This window comes from Setaria italica, chromosome III, assembly GCF_000263155.2.
Source record: "Setaria italica strain Yugu1 chromosome III, Setaria_italica_v2.0, whole genome shotgun sequence".
Taxonomy (NCBI): Eukaryota; Viridiplantae; Streptophyta; class Magnoliopsida; order Poales; family Poaceae; genus Setaria; species Setaria italica.
The window spans coordinates 17,883,117-17,898,957 of NC_028452.1; the positions used below are offsets into that span (position 1 = coordinate 17,883,117).

At 53.8% G+C, this 15,841-nt stretch overlaps 1 protein-coding gene across 1 annotated transcript; it reads right to left on the reverse strand.

Annotated features, from left to right (window-relative positions):
- Window positions 1-1,031: 1,031 nt before the first annotated feature.
- LOC101765924 (BEL1-like homeodomain protein 9) lies at window positions 1,032-5,164 on the reverse strand. Its single transcript, XM_004961831.3, has 4 exons — window positions 4,505-5,164; window positions 3,387-3,757; window positions 2,156-2,216; window positions 1,032-1,942 (listed from the first exon to the last, which is right to left on the reverse strand). Exons 1-4 carry the CDS (start codon window positions 5,162-5,164, stop codon window positions 1,340-1,342), a joined length of 1,695 nt encoding a protein of 564 aa, XP_004961888.1. The 3' UTR covers window positions 1,032-1,339.
- Window positions 5,165-15,841: the final 10,677 nt, after the last annotated feature.

Sequence of the window (15,841 nt, forward strand, 5' to 3'; positions counted from 1 at the left end):
ACGTCGTCGAAAACAAGCACTCCTACAGCAAACATAGAAACCGGAATGTCCTTGGCAGCCTTTCCTCTAGCTCCCATGCACACGCACCCTACAGGGATGGAATGGATATCTGAGCCCTGAAGCTTGTGCATCCAAACTCCAGTTCTCCCCCTCGCTCCATGAGTGGCAATGATCGCCCCTGCTTTACCCATGAAGATGAAGGCATAGAGAAAGGCGGCACATCATGTTTTGCTCAGCCGGCATGCAGAATCAGAGCGCAATAATCTGCCCATGCAGGCACCACTAGAGCCTAGAAAAAGAAAGCAGCGCCCTTTTTAAACGGGAGAACGCCGGCTGCTTTCTGCCGAGAAGGCGCCGAGCTGCAGTAGCCAGTGACGTGCATGGATTCCCTCCACGCAAAAAAGGGCGTGCATGGAGCCCCCCCAGCTGTTATTCTACTCGCCAAAGCGTACGTCAAATCGGGCGCTGCAACCCCGAGGGCCATGGATAACTGATCCCAGGTAACATGGGCTTTTTACCCTGGGGAGAAGTGGAAAAAAAAATTGGACAGGACAGCCTCAAGGAAGGACAGGCCGATCGATCATGGCGTCGCCCATGTCACCGCTGGCTAATTGGCCGGTTGTTTAGTGCGCGGATCAAGGCAAAAGCTAGGTTACGGTAGGGACAACTCAGCCCTAACAGGTGGTGTTAGGAGGGTGGGAATCGTGGGATGATGACAAAGCCTGTGCTGGAACTGGAAGGTTATGCAGCAGATGGGCAAATCATGGCCTGTCCAAGCTTTAGGAGGCGTACTCCATCCAAGGATGCAGGATCTGGCACTGATTAATACTGCCACCACCTGCTTTCTTAGTTTAATGGAGTACATGGAAAGGCTAACCATATTCATCCAGCATCAAGATAAGGCTACCTATCCACCAGTCATATTTTAGGGCTACACAAGTGGAGCTAGCTACACTGTAAATTATTGTGAAAGACATTTCAGCCTCCATGGGTGCTGGGGATTGACAATGGTGCAAAGAACGACACTTTTCTGCAAGCTAGGATATCAGTTCACTTCAATTGCATGTCAAAGGAATAGTGGTACATGTTAACACGGCTTAATCGATCATCTGGGATTAGAGAACAAATAGGGTTCAACATCTACCGACATACAACACATCTTCAAAGGTATGGTCATGCCCTCTATAGCCCCCCACATTGTCAAATATCGACAGCATTCTTGGACGCATCTACACCACGAGAGGCACACGGACGCCCGGCCGGCCACTTGTTTCTTCGACTGTCCTACACCCTAGTACAATACATGCTGACCACCCCTTCCAAGAGACAAGACTTTTGATCAACCAACGAAGTCATGGACCAAATGGTGGCCGCCGATCTCCTTGGTGAAATGCCGGTCCTGGCCGCCGAACGAACCCATCACGTAGGCGTCGCTCACGTCCTCCAGCCCGAAACGGTGCGCGAGGTTGAGCGGAAGAGCGGCCGGAAGCGGCTCGGCGATGTAGGTCCGGTTGTTCTGGTGAAGGCCGAGGGTGAGCGAGACGCCGCCGTTGGCGGTAGCGCCGCCGGCGCTGATCCCTTCAGTTTGCTGGGGGTGGGAGTGTGACAGTGCGAGGCCGTGGTGCGTGGCGAGCCCGTTGTAAGCGAAGCTCACCTGGCCTGGCATGTCGTGGGGCATCTGAGAGAGCTCGTCCTGCAGGATGTGCCGCGACGCCGGGGAGCTGAGGTTCCTCGTCGTCGTGCCACTGTTTTGCCCCCGTTGAGAACTTGAAGGGTCGGAAGGCTTCCCGCTGCTGTCCGACGAGTGCTGGGTTTGCTGCATGCCCATCTGGTTCTTGTCCAGGGATGGGTTCTTGTGCTGCTGCCGCATCTCCAGGTTGTGGATTTCTTCCACCATTGGCTTCCAGAGACGCACCCGGGCGTTGATGAACCAGTTTGACACCTGTTTATTGAATTCCCAAACTTAGCACTTTAATGTATACAAAGCTCAATATATTGTAATTTCATTTCACAGAGATGGTTGATTCACAATGCAAAATTTTGTTTTTGACAGCTGAAAAACATTGCTAATGACCTAATGGAGAATCTCTAGTAACAGAATTTGTCCCGTTACTGGGAAAAAGAAAAAGAAAAAAAAGGAGACATGGTTACTTACCTGGTTTCTTGTTAAGCCTGTCTGTTTAGCCAGCATCTGCTTGTCACTGTCAGTCGGATAGCTGGAAAAAAAAGCGACAAACATGAAAATAGCATACAAACCATGCAAGCAGATATAGTAGTGCACATGCCAACAAATAAACTCATGGCGATATAAAAAGAACATGTAAAATGTAAACACTAAGGTAGGAAGAATCAACACAGCAGTAATTGGTCAATGACTAGCACCTGAGACCCAACCCCAAGACAAAGCTATAGGATGTATCAAGGATAAAAATGCTGGACCTAAATGAAAATAATTAAGCCAGCTTTTTTTTAAAAGTAGAATTAAGACAGCTAGTATGATAATGTGCGGCCAGCAAGCAAAGAACCAGGTTTCGAACCAGAACTTATCTTTAGATTCAAGGCTTTATTGAAACAGATGTTACAAGCTTACAATCGACCAAGAATCATCATCAATCACAAAGAGCAGAATATATATTCGCAATGACACATTTAGATTCTAGTGCTGTCTGTATAGGCTTTTACTCCTTTCTATACCCAAATCGGTACGTGTCCAAGGTCGTTGAAATATTCATTTTTGAAGTGGTTATACAATAAATATGAGCTAGCAGTAAATAACAAGTTGGCCCCATGAGGAAATCTGGATCAATAAGCATTACTGACAGTCATTCATAAATCAGTACCAGCAAGGATGAATCCGCAACAATAGTCGATGAGGTGGAATATATACTATTCACTGTTGGTGATAATCCCTAAAAGATATTTTCCAGCATACTTTTTATCTGTTAAACATATGCATGGAAAGCAGTGGCTATTGTGGCCTTATCACAAGCAAAATAAGTAGTGCATGCACATGAAAAATAATAGAAGCTATCAATGCAATAAAGCAAATGAATTTTAGCCATTGGTTTGGCTGGAACTATGTAGGCATTTATACCATATCTCGGATCTTTTCATGATTCTCTCGCTAATAGGAATCATGATCATGTTGCGCAAGCAGCATATCATCATGACATGTCATGTCCCCATGCTACCCAATAGATAAACACTCGCAAAATTCAACTTAGCATCGCAATATATAAATTTCTGACTGGCAGAGCCTTATTATTAGTGCACAACACCGGAACTCGATACTGTGTACGCAGACTTAACATGAACCAAAAAGATCAGTTTCATAATTACTTCAAACACAAGACGATCAGAAGATACCATATCCAGTATATACTTACGGATGTAAGAAGTGTTCGAACAGCCATGAGCGAAGAACGGACACCGCACGCTCAGGAAGCCCCCTTTGAGGTCTCCAAATGTTGTGAGGCTGACCGAACGCATTCACACTGTTTCCCCTTAGGAGGCCTGAACCACCTCCCATCAGTGCAAAGTTTGCCATATCCTCCTTGCCGATGCCATCATTGGCGGCGACCTTACTAGTGTTGCGCAGCTGGTTTAGGATCATGCCCTTCAGACATTTGAAATGCTTTGACATTGTCCGAAGGGCCATTGAAGCAAAGGGCGCAGCATTGCTCAGCCCAGCAACGGTCTCAAACGAAGATATAACAGATTGCAGCTGCTGGTAGTACTGTTTGTATCGCCTGCAAACCTGCAAGGTTGATGTAGTTGAGTTAGAAGTTAGAACACACCAAAAATGCATGTATGTATGTTCCGAAGATGCATGTATGTTCCCGATCAAGGAATCAGGATGCGACCAAATAGTTTGCTTGGATAAATTATAACCGTGAAATAGAATCATTTCAACCCAAAAAAAAACACGGCAACAACGTAAACGGAATCTTTCTGCAGTTTAGACTGATGTATATAGCATCGTTCCGAAAGAAGACAAGCTCTAGGAATCTTATCGAGTACAAATTTTGAAAACTTGTACGGGATAAAACTTGAGCAGCCTGTTGGAATTTGATTTTCCGATTTCATGCTCATGAACGGCTGAGCTATGTTTATGTTCATGAACCTCGCAAACTCGCAACAAGTTGCTAGTTATTACAAGGGAAAAAACAAAGAAATGATAGAAGCTGCTCAACATCAACAGTGCAAAACAATGATTTGATGCATATAATAAGCAAAGAAACATATCCAAAAGAGCTCAAATCACAAGCCATATCTACTATCATCAAATCACAAGCACAAGAAATAAGCTGTGCCACCACAGTGAATAAAGATTCAAGGAGGATGTAGCCTCCACCTCCATGATGTGACCATGAGGTGGTCGTTAGATTCTTCTCGCCGAAGAAGAAATAATTGCGGCATGAAACGGAAGCAGAAAGGACCGACGTGTTTTTATTTTCTTCGAATGATGAAGGAGGTGAGAAGCGGATCATAGCGATAAACTCACGTCTTCCATGAGGGAGATGAGCCTGGTCTTCCTCCACTGCTGCTCGGCGCCGGACACCGCGACCGCCTCAGCGGCAGCGCGCTCGCCGCCGTCCATGTCATGGTCCCCCGCGGCGTCCATGGCGTCCATGTCGAGCAGCCCGTCGTCGGAGAGCCGGTCCGCCTGCGCAGGGCGGCCTCCCACGTCGCAGATCTCCTCGAGCAGCTTCTGCGCGGGGCCCAGGAACCTAGAGCGCCCGAGCACGGCCGCGTAGCCCGTGAAGGGGCCGTACGGGCCCGTGGCTACAACGGCCGCGAGCTGCCTCCGCGGCGCGGGCGGAGGGTTCGAGGACGCCGAGGAGAGCGAGAGCGCGAAGCTCTGGCTCGGGATCTGGGCCCCGGCGCCGGCCGGCAGCGCGTGTGCGACGAGCTGCGCGTTCGCCAACGGCGCCGGGCTGTGCGGCGAGTAGGACGACGTGGACGAGGACGCGTAGGAGTAGAAGGGCGGGGGCGCCGGCCACGCGGCGGCCGGTGGCGAGCCCGCCGGGTCGGGCGGGAACCGCAATTTCTCGCGGCGGCTGTGCTGCGGCACGTGGTAGAGCTGCCCCGCGGCCTGCCCCAGCAGCAGGTGCTGGTGCTCGGCGGCGCCGCCCCCGTACCCGCCGCCCGCCGCCGAGGACATGCCGCCCGCGCACGAGCGCCGGGGGTCCGTACGTACGGGCGCGAAGTAACACGCCCTGGCCTGGAGCGAGAGAGCGAGAGAGAGAGAGAGAGGAGAGAGGGCAGCTCCGCACTTTGCGAGCGCCCGGCCGGGGGCTGGAACTGGGACTGGGGAGGGGGGGCGCTGCAGCAGCCCGCAGTACAGGCTGCCGCGTTTGCTTTGTCCCGCGTTCCCGGCCGCGGGCTTTTGTGCGTTCGGCTGGGTCTCTGGTGGTGGTGCTTTGCTGCTGCCGCTGCTGGTGCCTGGTGGTGGAGGGGCGGGGGCGTTCGGCTCCCGGGCTCTACCTCGGGCAGACGGGCGCCTTTCTTTCTGCAAAGGTGCGTGGCAGAGAGGCGGGGGTGGGAGTGGGAGGTGAAAAAGAGGCGCCCGCGACGGCGAGAGAGAGGGGAGAGGCTGGCAAGGACGGGAAATGGTGAGCAGTGAAAGCGAAAGGCAGAAAGGGAGTTGGTGCTTGTCTGCTCGTGTGATTGCGGTGCGAGCCTGCGAGGAGAGGCCGCGCGACCTAGGGCGGGAGCGGGGCGTGGTCGCGGAAGAGACCAGGCCAGGCCACCATGGGGGGCCTTTGTACCTCGGCGCGCGCCGGGTAACTCCGACGCCGCCAGGTTGTGCCCGCGCGCCGGTTAGCCCTGTTTGGCAGCACACTCGTAAACTGTTACATCGGATGTTTGATATTAATTAGAAGTATTAAATATAATCTAATTACAAAACTAATTGCACAGATAGAGTCTAATTCGCGAGATGAATCTATTAAGCCTAATTAGTCCATGATTTGATAATGTGGTGCTATAGTAACCATTTGCTAATGATGGATTAATTAGGCTTAATAGATTCGTCTCGTGAATTAGTACAGGGTTCTGCAGTTAATTTTATAATTAGCTCATGTTTAATCCTCCTAATTAGCGTTCGAACATCCGACGTGATCCTTCTAAAGTTCAACACCCCCTGCTAGGGGTGGGGAGTTCACGTTGTGGCCAAGGTGGCTGGGGCTCGGCTGCTTTCTGTGGACAAACGCCTTCGATTACCACCGGTAATTACATGGCTCACGCAACGTTGTATAGTCCTCCCCACTGTCACGATAGGATATCGTTTCACACAAGATAAAGAAGCTGCAAACTAGTAATGTGAACTATGAAAAATACATATATTTCGACCAATTGAAAACAGAAACAGATCCATACTATTTTAAAACGTACAGGATTAGAACGATTTTTTTGAACGAAACGTACAGAATTAGGTTCCAAAGAAATATATTTTCCAAGTTAAACATATTGACAGCAAGAAGTTTACCTGTAACTTCCTATAATAACAATTTTAATTCGTTAGTATGATCCACGTATAAAATTTTAACTATCAATATTTGTGAAAAAAAACTATAGTATCTCAAATAGACATTGAATATTACCAAAGATTTTAAGCCAGTTAATATGTGAAATTGACGTGTCCATAGACCCGAGGTCCCGACGGAACTATATCCCCGCAACACTTAGCCTAATAAAGGGCATAACAACAAACATATACTCAGGCCGGCCCAGCTACGCATAGCCAGGCCGAGACCAAGATCCGGCTGCCGATCGGCCCCTCCGACCAAGAGGCCTGGTCGACGCCCCGACTAGAGGGAGCCAGCTGGGGTGGGGCTACAGTCCGGTCCCGACGGAGTGCCCCCGACTGAGTGCTCCTGACCGAGCGCTCCCGACCGGTGCTCCCGACCGAGTACAGCTGACTGGGTGCTCCCGACGAAGTGCCCCAACTGAGGAATCGTCGTACCACTTGCGCTGATCTCCCCGACCAGGGACACCCGCTCGGCGTGGACCCAGGGAACAGGTGGGACGGATAATGAGGCAGCGCCCGGGTCAGCCGGGACGTGCACGGAGCCGTACCACGCCACGCCCTGCGCACGTCCGCACAGTGGCACCGTAAACCTACCCGCTATGTCGTAGTGGCCTGACAAGGAGAACAGGGACTGAGGACGAAAGCCATACCGTATCCACCGACGTGGGATTCGACAAGACTAGGCAACGCCCGTGCACTCACTCTATTGTCCTCCCCCCGACCTGCAAGGACCATCCCCTTGTACTATAAAAGGGGACGGACCCCACTGCTTCTAGAGACACAAGAGACGTGCTCTCAGACGCGCGCACACACTTAGCGCTTGTCTGAGCTCCTGCCACTCTCTTTCGCAGAGATGAGAACAAGGTTAGGACTCAGGCACCCCCTCTCATCCTCCTCTTGTTTGTACCCCCACTGCAAACTTTGAGCACCTAGGCTCAGGAATAAAATCGACTGACCGCCCCCAACCGGACGTAGGGCGCGTTGCTCGAACCAGTATACATCCTGTGTCATTGTGTGCAGGCCATATCCGATCTAACGCACGACAAAACTACAAATAATTACTTGTTGACCAGATTTTGCACCGACAGTTGGCGCCATCCGTGGGGAGGACGCCGTTGCATTCGCATTTTGTAGGTCATCGGATGGCCCATCTTCCCGCTACATTCGGCATGACAAGCTCGAGCGACACGATTCGCTTCGACTTGCTGGAGTTTCCCGCTCCCACCCTCGGTGGGACATGGGTTCCGCCTGTCTTTGCGTCGTCCCAGGCCTTCCGCTTCGGAAGTCTGGACTTCATCGTCAATCACCTCGCCGTACTCCGCCTCCGCGAGGAGACGACTCCCCCAGCATCCCCGGGAAAGGTGGCTCGCATCGTTGTCCGCAAGCCGCTCGACGATCTCGATGTGGAGGCGCTTGCGCTCCGCATCGAGTCCGTGTTGGGCACGAGCCCCACGGTTAATGATGTGGATACTGTCATGTATTCACTGGCTAACATTTTTAGCCAGCTCTCCAGAGGTGCTCCGCGGTCTCTACCGCGCTCGCCGCGCGCCTGGTTCCCCTATGGTCTCACGTCACCTGCGGACGTGTACGCACGGGGGCTCTAGAGGATCATGACATCACCTCCTCACCCATGCGAGTTTGTTGGAATGGCGAATTACGTTCCCACCTCCTTCCACGACCTCTGCGATGAGAAGATAGAGAGCGACGGCTTTAGCATCGGCGACATCATGGTGTCTAGCCATTCTCTGTCCTAGGAATGCGCCATGGCGGATGCCTCGGGACAGCCACCCGAGGTGGTGGAGTCTTAGAGGGCTCACACCCCACCGAACCTCTACGTGGAGGCCTCGGCGCAGGCGCAGGCGCACGACGACGAGCTGCGACAATGGTGGCAGGCCCAGCATCCACCCATGCCGGCGCACCCAGCGGTGCGCTCTGAGCCGCACGCGCGCAACCCGACGAATGGCGCTGGAGGTTGCGTCCACCAGGTCCAACGCAACATCCTAGCTAGGGGGGATGACCCCCCATAGTTTGCTCGGGCTAGCCAGAACATCGTCGTTGCAGCAATGCTTCTGTGCAGCCTCCCCGAGCCTGCCGACCCGTAGGAGCAGGCGATCCACCGGAACCTCCGGGCACTAGTAGAGACTGCCACCATCCAGCAGGCAGAGAGCACCGTATCACGACAGCGGCACCCGGCCTCTTGCCCGAACGGGGCATTAGGGTCGCACCAGCCGAATCGCTCCGTCCGGTCGCCCCCGCAGCCGCATCGTGCAGGGCGAAGTGCCGCGGCCGCACTGCAGTCCAACCCGGCACCAGCTCCACGTCGCCAGAACGTGCGTGAGCGGCTCGGACCGAACCATGATGCACGCAGCGTCATCCACACGTGACGCGTGGCTCGATGTGATGCCGACGTCCGCTGAATGGCAGCAATTGCGGGCGGCGCAGGCCACAACGGGCCCGACAAGGAACACGAGGAGGTGCACCCTACGTGTGGCGGCCGACCAAGCGACTGGTACGGCGACCGAAGTCCTAGCTCGGACGGACCGGGACCACAGGCCTTCGGTCGCCGCATCCAAAAGGCGCCTTTCCTACAGCGTTTCCAACCACCCACCAACATCACCATGTACACAAGGGAGATGAATCCCAGAGTGTGGCTTGAAGACTTCCAGCTCGCCTATCAATCCGGAGGAGCCGATGACAACTATTTCATCATTCAGTACCTCCCCATTTGCGTAGGGGAGTTTGTTCGGGCATGGCTTGAGTTCCTTCCACCCGACAGCATCCGCGACTGAGCGGAACTGAAGAAGGTCTTTGTAGTGAACTTCCAGGGGATGTACGTCCGCCCCGGGAACTCCTGGGACCTTATGAGTTGCAAGCAGGAACCTAACGAGTCCCTGCGAGATTACATCCATAGGTTCTCAAGGCAATGCAACTGCCTCCCTAACATCGTCGACGCAGACATTGTTAGCGCGTTCCTCTCCGGGACGACCTGCAAGTCCCTGGTCCACGAGCTCGGCTGCGTGAAGCCCCAGGCCACCCGCGACCAGCTCGACATCACCACAAACCACGCCTCCGGCGAGGAGGCAGTCAGGGCGGTCTTTGGTGGCGGTCGGGACAAGGGCATGGCCAGGCGTGAGGACCTGGACGAGGGCCCCTCCGCACGGCAGGGCAAGAAGAACAAGAAGGACCGTACACGGTGGCCGAGATGGTCCGACCAGGCGCCTATCAACTGAAGGACGACGACGGCAACATCCTCACCAACACTTGGAACATTGAGCAGTTACGTCGTTTCTTTCCCTAACTTGGTTCTGTACTAGTCCTTTTCCACTCAACACTTGCTCCTACAGCACCCCGGGCCGAGTTCTCTCGGCTCGGGTCGCTCGGGGGCTACACGGGGGTACGGCACCACCCCCTCTTTACTTTTTGCGTAACCACGCACCTTGCCCGAGCGAAAGGGCACGCCCGAATGAAAGGGCATCCCATCCTCTAATTCACCCTAAAAGCAACATATGCTCTAGCTTGCGGACCGATCGGACCCCTCCACGACTACGGTTTTGAGTAGCTGAGCCTTGCGGGCCACACTCGGGTTCTTAAGGTTGCAGCCTATGGTCAACGGGCAGGTCTGAAAGGAAAGGGGCGAAAAGCAGAAAATTGCTTAGGGGTGAAAACGAGGACGGGTGGGACCAGCTCCCCGTCATAATCACAAATGAACTTAAAGTTGTTCACTCGAGGGCTCACAGTCCCCCGCAAATTACTTTCACACACAAAGAAACTAACTACCCCTTTTCTACTGCTCCCCCTCGGCCAGGTCGGTTGGCGACCGAGCTGATAAGGATGAGGGCTCCCCTATCGCAGTCGGCTCGATGCTTGGGTTGGTCAGATGGAGCGAAGGGTCCCACCATTAGAGCCTCCATCGAACCAAGGCTAGCAGGCCCCTCGGGTCGGTCGAACGGTTCAGGCATCCGATGGGAGGCATGTAAAAACAGCGGAAAACTAACATGCAGGGCATGATGGAACCCGTCATGAACGATGGATACGGATTCCGCTCGGGCGTACCTACTAAGGGTGCCTTGAGTCGAGATAAGGTACGACAAACCTCTCCGGTCGCGAAAACTACAGATGGGGCAATGCCAAAATGTCCGACCGATGTAACTTTACCAGCCTCTCACTTACTTTCTCTGTGAACGAACACGCATCCATCTCGTGCATGCATACACACATTCATGCATCATACATTCATCTCATACATGCAATCATTGCATTCCAATTGCTTTGCGTCGCATCACAAAGCAATAGCGGTTCATTCAATATGAGCTGTGACCGACCGGGGTTCGAAGGTCGGCCCGCGAAGGGCTTGTGGCCGCCTCGCGTCAAACAGAGCTAGGGGGAAACGCAGATGAAGCCCCAACGGCCTTTGCCCGACTCGCTCAGAAGCGGACGGGATCATCTCGACCTTCTCATTCAATCCTGACCTCGAGCCATGCCCACAGAATCTCCATCGAGGGGAGGCCAGCGGGCCACCTAAGTCAGTCTCCAGAACGGCTCGGGCATCTGCCGGGAGGCGGGTTAAGGAGCAGTGGAATGCCTTACGAGGGCTATGCCGACCCCGTTACGAAAGACGGACCCGAATTCCACTTGGAAATGCCATTAGCAAGCTCACCGAGCGCGTCACTCGAGCCATCGAGGCAAGCAGCGTTAGCTCAGCCCCTCCGGTCGTGGAGACCGCAGACGGGGTGACGCATCGACCGACGCCGACCGAGCCTAATGGAACTCGGGGGCTCGGGCCACGATATCCCGACTCGGGAATAGGACTGACGACACCAGTCGCGGTCGGAATGAACATGTGCAAGCACACCGACTCGCAAGGAGGACCACCTCATCCCGACCGACGGGGACACCAAAGTTTGCGGCCCTAAAAAGGAGTACCCAAGTGCTCAGCCTCTAACTGACTCTCCAGTCGGCCGCAGGCTCGGGGACTACACCCACCGAGTGCGCTCGCGCGCACCCGACGGAAGCCGGACTAACAACGGATCCCCTCCTCGGAAGAAGGGCACTAGTGTCCGCTTGACTTGCTTCTAGTGAAATGGGTACCCAAGTGCTCAGCCTCCGACCAACTCCTCAGTCGGCCACAGGCTCGGGAGCTAGACCCACCAGGTCCGCTCACGCGAACCCGGCGGAAGGTGGACAACAAGCAAGTCCCCTCCTCAAGAGCTGGGCACCCTCTGCAATTTGGCGTGCCCCTGCGGCCCATGCCGGTCATCTCTTTGGGAGCTGGGGGTCAGTATCTATCTGACACACCCCTGTGGCCTTTGCCAATCGTCCCCTTGAGAGCTAGGTGCCTGTACCCACTCGGGGGGACGGCCTACCCACTTCGCAAACAAGACAAAAACAAACAACACCCTCGCGTGTTCCCCCTGACAGAACATTCTGACCGAAAGCCCCTTCATGGCTTCAACAAAGCCCCAAAGGGGCTCTAGGGCTCCTGACGGGTCCATAGACCCGGGGTCCCCAACGGAACTACATCCCTGAGACACTTAGCCTAATAAAGGGCATAACAACAAACATATACCCGAGCCAGCCCAGCTATGCATAGCCAGGCCGAGACCAAGATCCGGCTGCCGATCGGCCCCTCCGACCAGGAGGCCTGGTCGACGCCCCGAATAGAGGGAGCCAGCCGGGATGGGGCCACAGTCCGGCCTCGACGGAGTGCCCCCGACCGAGCGCTCCCGACCGGTGCTCCCGACCGTGGACTCCCGACCGGTGCTCCTGACCGAGTACTCCCAACCGAGTACTGCTGACTGGGTGCTCCCGACGGAGTGCCTCGACTAAGGAATCGCCATACCACTTGCGCTGATCTCCCAGACCGGGGACACCCGCTCGGAGTGGACCGAGGGAGCTGGTGGGATGGATAACGAGGCAGCGCCCGGGTCAGCCGAACGTACACGGAGCCGTACCACGCCACGCCCTGTGCACATCCGCACAGTGGCGCCGTAAACCTACCCGCTATGGCGTAGTGGCCTGACGAGGAGAATAGGGACCGAGGATGGAAGCCATACCGTATCCACCGACATGGGATTCGACAAGAGTAGGCAGCACCCGTGCACTCACTCTATTATCCTCCCTCGACCTATAAGGACCGTCCTCTTGTACTATAAAAGGGGACGGACCCCCACTGCTTCTAGAGACACAAGAGACGTGCTCTCAGATGCGCACACACACTTAGCGCTTGTCTGAGCTCCTACCACTCTCTTCCGCAGAGACGAGAACAATGTCAAGACTCAAGCACCCCCTCTCATCCTCCTCTCGTTTGTACCCCCACTGCAAACTTTGAGCACCTGGGCTCAAGAATAAAGTGGACCGACCGCTCCCAACTGGACGTAGGGCGTGTTGCCTGAACCAGTATACATCCTGTGTTATCGTGTGCTACGCCATATCCGATCTAACGCATGGCAAAACTATAAATAATTACTTGTCGGCCAGATTTGGCACCGACAGAAATTTTCTATGTTGATGGACAAAGCTAAAAAAATATTTGACTTTTTTTATATCAATCCTTTTTATACCGGACTTTAAGTAGTTTAGTGTTAACTGTGTAAACTAGTCTCACGTTTGTCTGTATGTTGAGAATCTAACTTGCCAATGAGCTGCTAAATGATATGACTCTTTGAGGGTTGATGATGTTCTACAAGTGTTCTTTTAAATTACAGAAAATTATTTATGATTAATCCTTATTTGTCATGCTTATGCCTCACTAGCAACTAAGAGGATTCATTCCATATCTTTCCCCATTGATATTTGCTATTTTATTCCATTCACATGCTCTCCTTTGTGCTCTACTACCTTTGCATCAACCCCCTTTTCTTTGACATGAACCAGTTGGTATTGGGTTTCTTTTTATCTGATATCCGAACATATCTCTTTGGCTAGTACTATACCATCTATCCTAAGCTCCTAACGAGGTTCACTGGCGCTAGAATGGACCAAGTCCATTTTCTCTTAGGTCAAGTAGGATGCGAGTTGGATGTAGTAGATTTATACCATCATTGCAAGAAGAAAAAAACATACCCCTGCTAGCTATTCGTCTCTCCGGGTCATTCAAATCATTGTCCATTGTCAAATCGTGAATCAGAGTCACGTCATAGAAGGGCGAGGGCAGTTTGTGGCTCTTATCCTCCACCTTCTCCGAAAGCGAATATCTTCAAGGAATTCTTAGCACATTTGGGTAATTTCCTCGAGAAATTTCACGAGAAAGTTCGTAAATTTCATCTAGAATCTAGGAAATATTCCATCATGAAAAAAAGGAGGAATTCCCTCAGATATTCATGGGGTTCGAGGTGCAACTTTCTTTCACAGATCATTTCAATTTTGTTGAGGGGCCAAACTAATCAATTACTACGCCTGCCTACCTCGTTATTAGAGCAACTCCAAGAGTTCTAAAAAAATCTCCCCTAAAACTATCTATTGGGAGCTCTACTAAAAATTTATTCTCCCAAAATCATGTCATCCCACAACAAATCACCAATAATAAACTTTCTAATACTTCAAAACTGATCACGTCATCACGTCGAGGCCTACCTCTCAGCTCCTCTCAATCTCCTCTACCTTTCTCTCTCTTCCTCACCGAAGGTGGCTCCGGCCAAGCCTGCTCCGCCTTCGCACTCGCCCGTGCCTGCGGCTCGTCCCCGGCCACGTGCTCGGGCTGCCGCCCTTCGAAGGTGGCTCCGACCGTGGCGAGGCTTGACACCGCATGCTGCCCGCCTAAGGAGGCTGTTCCTGGCAGCAGCTTGCAGGAGGACATGCATGCCTCCACGCAAACCTTGACACCAAACTCGATTTAGGCGGTGACAAGCTTCGATTCGGTTCATATAAGCTCGATTTGGATTACAGGGAACTCAATTTGATGGCTTGTGTGTTTAATTAGTATACTGAGCCTCGCGCCCGACCTCGCCACCTGCGCCTTCGCCGGCTCCGTGGCGGTGGGCCTCGACGTGACCGCGCCCATGCGCTTCCTCGTGCTCGATGCCGTCGAGCTCGACGTCGCGCCCAGGGCTGTCAGCTTCGCGTCGCGGGGATCCAGCCAGGTAAATGCTTGCTCCGGGACCGGGTGTGCTTGTCCTCGTGACGGGTGGGCGTGTGAGGGTGGGAGGCGAGTCTCGGAAATTCCGAAGTTCGGGAGCGATTGGGGAAGGACCGGACCCCGCATATATGCGGGGCGACGGAGGTGTTTTTAGCGTCCGTGCATTTTTTTAAGTAAGGATTGGGGAGATGTTGGAAGTAAGTTTTGTTTGTTTTCCTCTAAATAAGATTTTGAGGCAATTTTAAAGAATTTTTTTGGAGTTATTCAAATCAAATCATACGTACAATCGGCGCTTAACACCGAAGCCACACAGGATGGGCGCATACGAGCCAGCGAGCGACCTGGCCCATTAATAATTGGACCCCCAAGTAAACAATCGGGCGTCCGTCTGTCTGGGTCCCGCCACCGACGCGACGTAACATTGCACAGCCCCTGGCCCAGGCCCGTCTCCCTCACGAGACAGCCACCACCCCTGGGACCCCAGAGTTTCGCCCGATGACATGTGGGCCACCACCACCCTCCCTTCCCCTAGAGGGAGCAGTGCCGTGCAGCTGGAGGGGGAGGATTGTCACGTAGATTCCCCGGGATACGGGGCGCTACGGTCGTCACGTCGGGGAGGTGTCACTCCCAGTCCGCGGACGGGACGCGCGTCACGTCCCCATAGGCGGAAAGGCTACCGGCTATACCGGCGAGATACGGTCGCCGACGACGACGCAACGGGTTGGATACGTGTACAGGCTCGGAGCTGATCAGCTCAGCTGAGCTATGCTACGCTACTTCCTAGTATGATGCTTTTGCTAGGGGCCGGGTAGCTTAGCGAGGCAGTCTGGAGGTGACGTCCCTGCTGTTTCCATTTAACGTCACATCCATCCATCACGACAGCGAGAGGAGGGAGAAAGAGTTGGTACTACTGGTACTGGACTGGACGAAGGAACCGGTCCTCCGTGGCCGACGAGCTTTTGTTGGCACTGTAGGCTTTCCTGTGGCGCCAATGTAGCATCGTCACCGGCCGGCACCGGAGGTAGCGTAGCGCCGTAGCCGTAACAGCGCCCGGGGCCAGCGTGCGTACGTACACGGCGTCCTCGTCCCTGGACAGACTCTCTGGCTAGTTAAAAACAAGCAAGCAGGGCGTCGCGGCACAGTGGCGCAACAGTGCCGGGGCACGTGGACCGGCCGGACCCAGGCGGGAACTGTGCGCCATTGCTGCGCCCCCTGTGCTCGTGGCCCGTGCTCCA

Bases quoted from the DNA above. Each gene is read 5' to 3' on its own strand.
- LOC101765924 (XM_004961831.3), bottom strand. From the start codon at position 5,164: ATGTCCTCGGCGGCGGGCGGCGGGTACGGGGGCGGCGCCGCCGAGCAC. The intron at 2,217-3,386 runs GTAAGTATATAC...TTTTTTTTCCAG, and splicing joins TTCGAACACTTCTTACATCC to CTATCCGACTGACAGTGACA. The intron at 1,943-2,155 runs GTAAGTAACCAT...TTCAATAAACAG, and splicing joins CAGGCTTAACAAGAAACCAG to GTGTCAAACTGGTTCATCAA.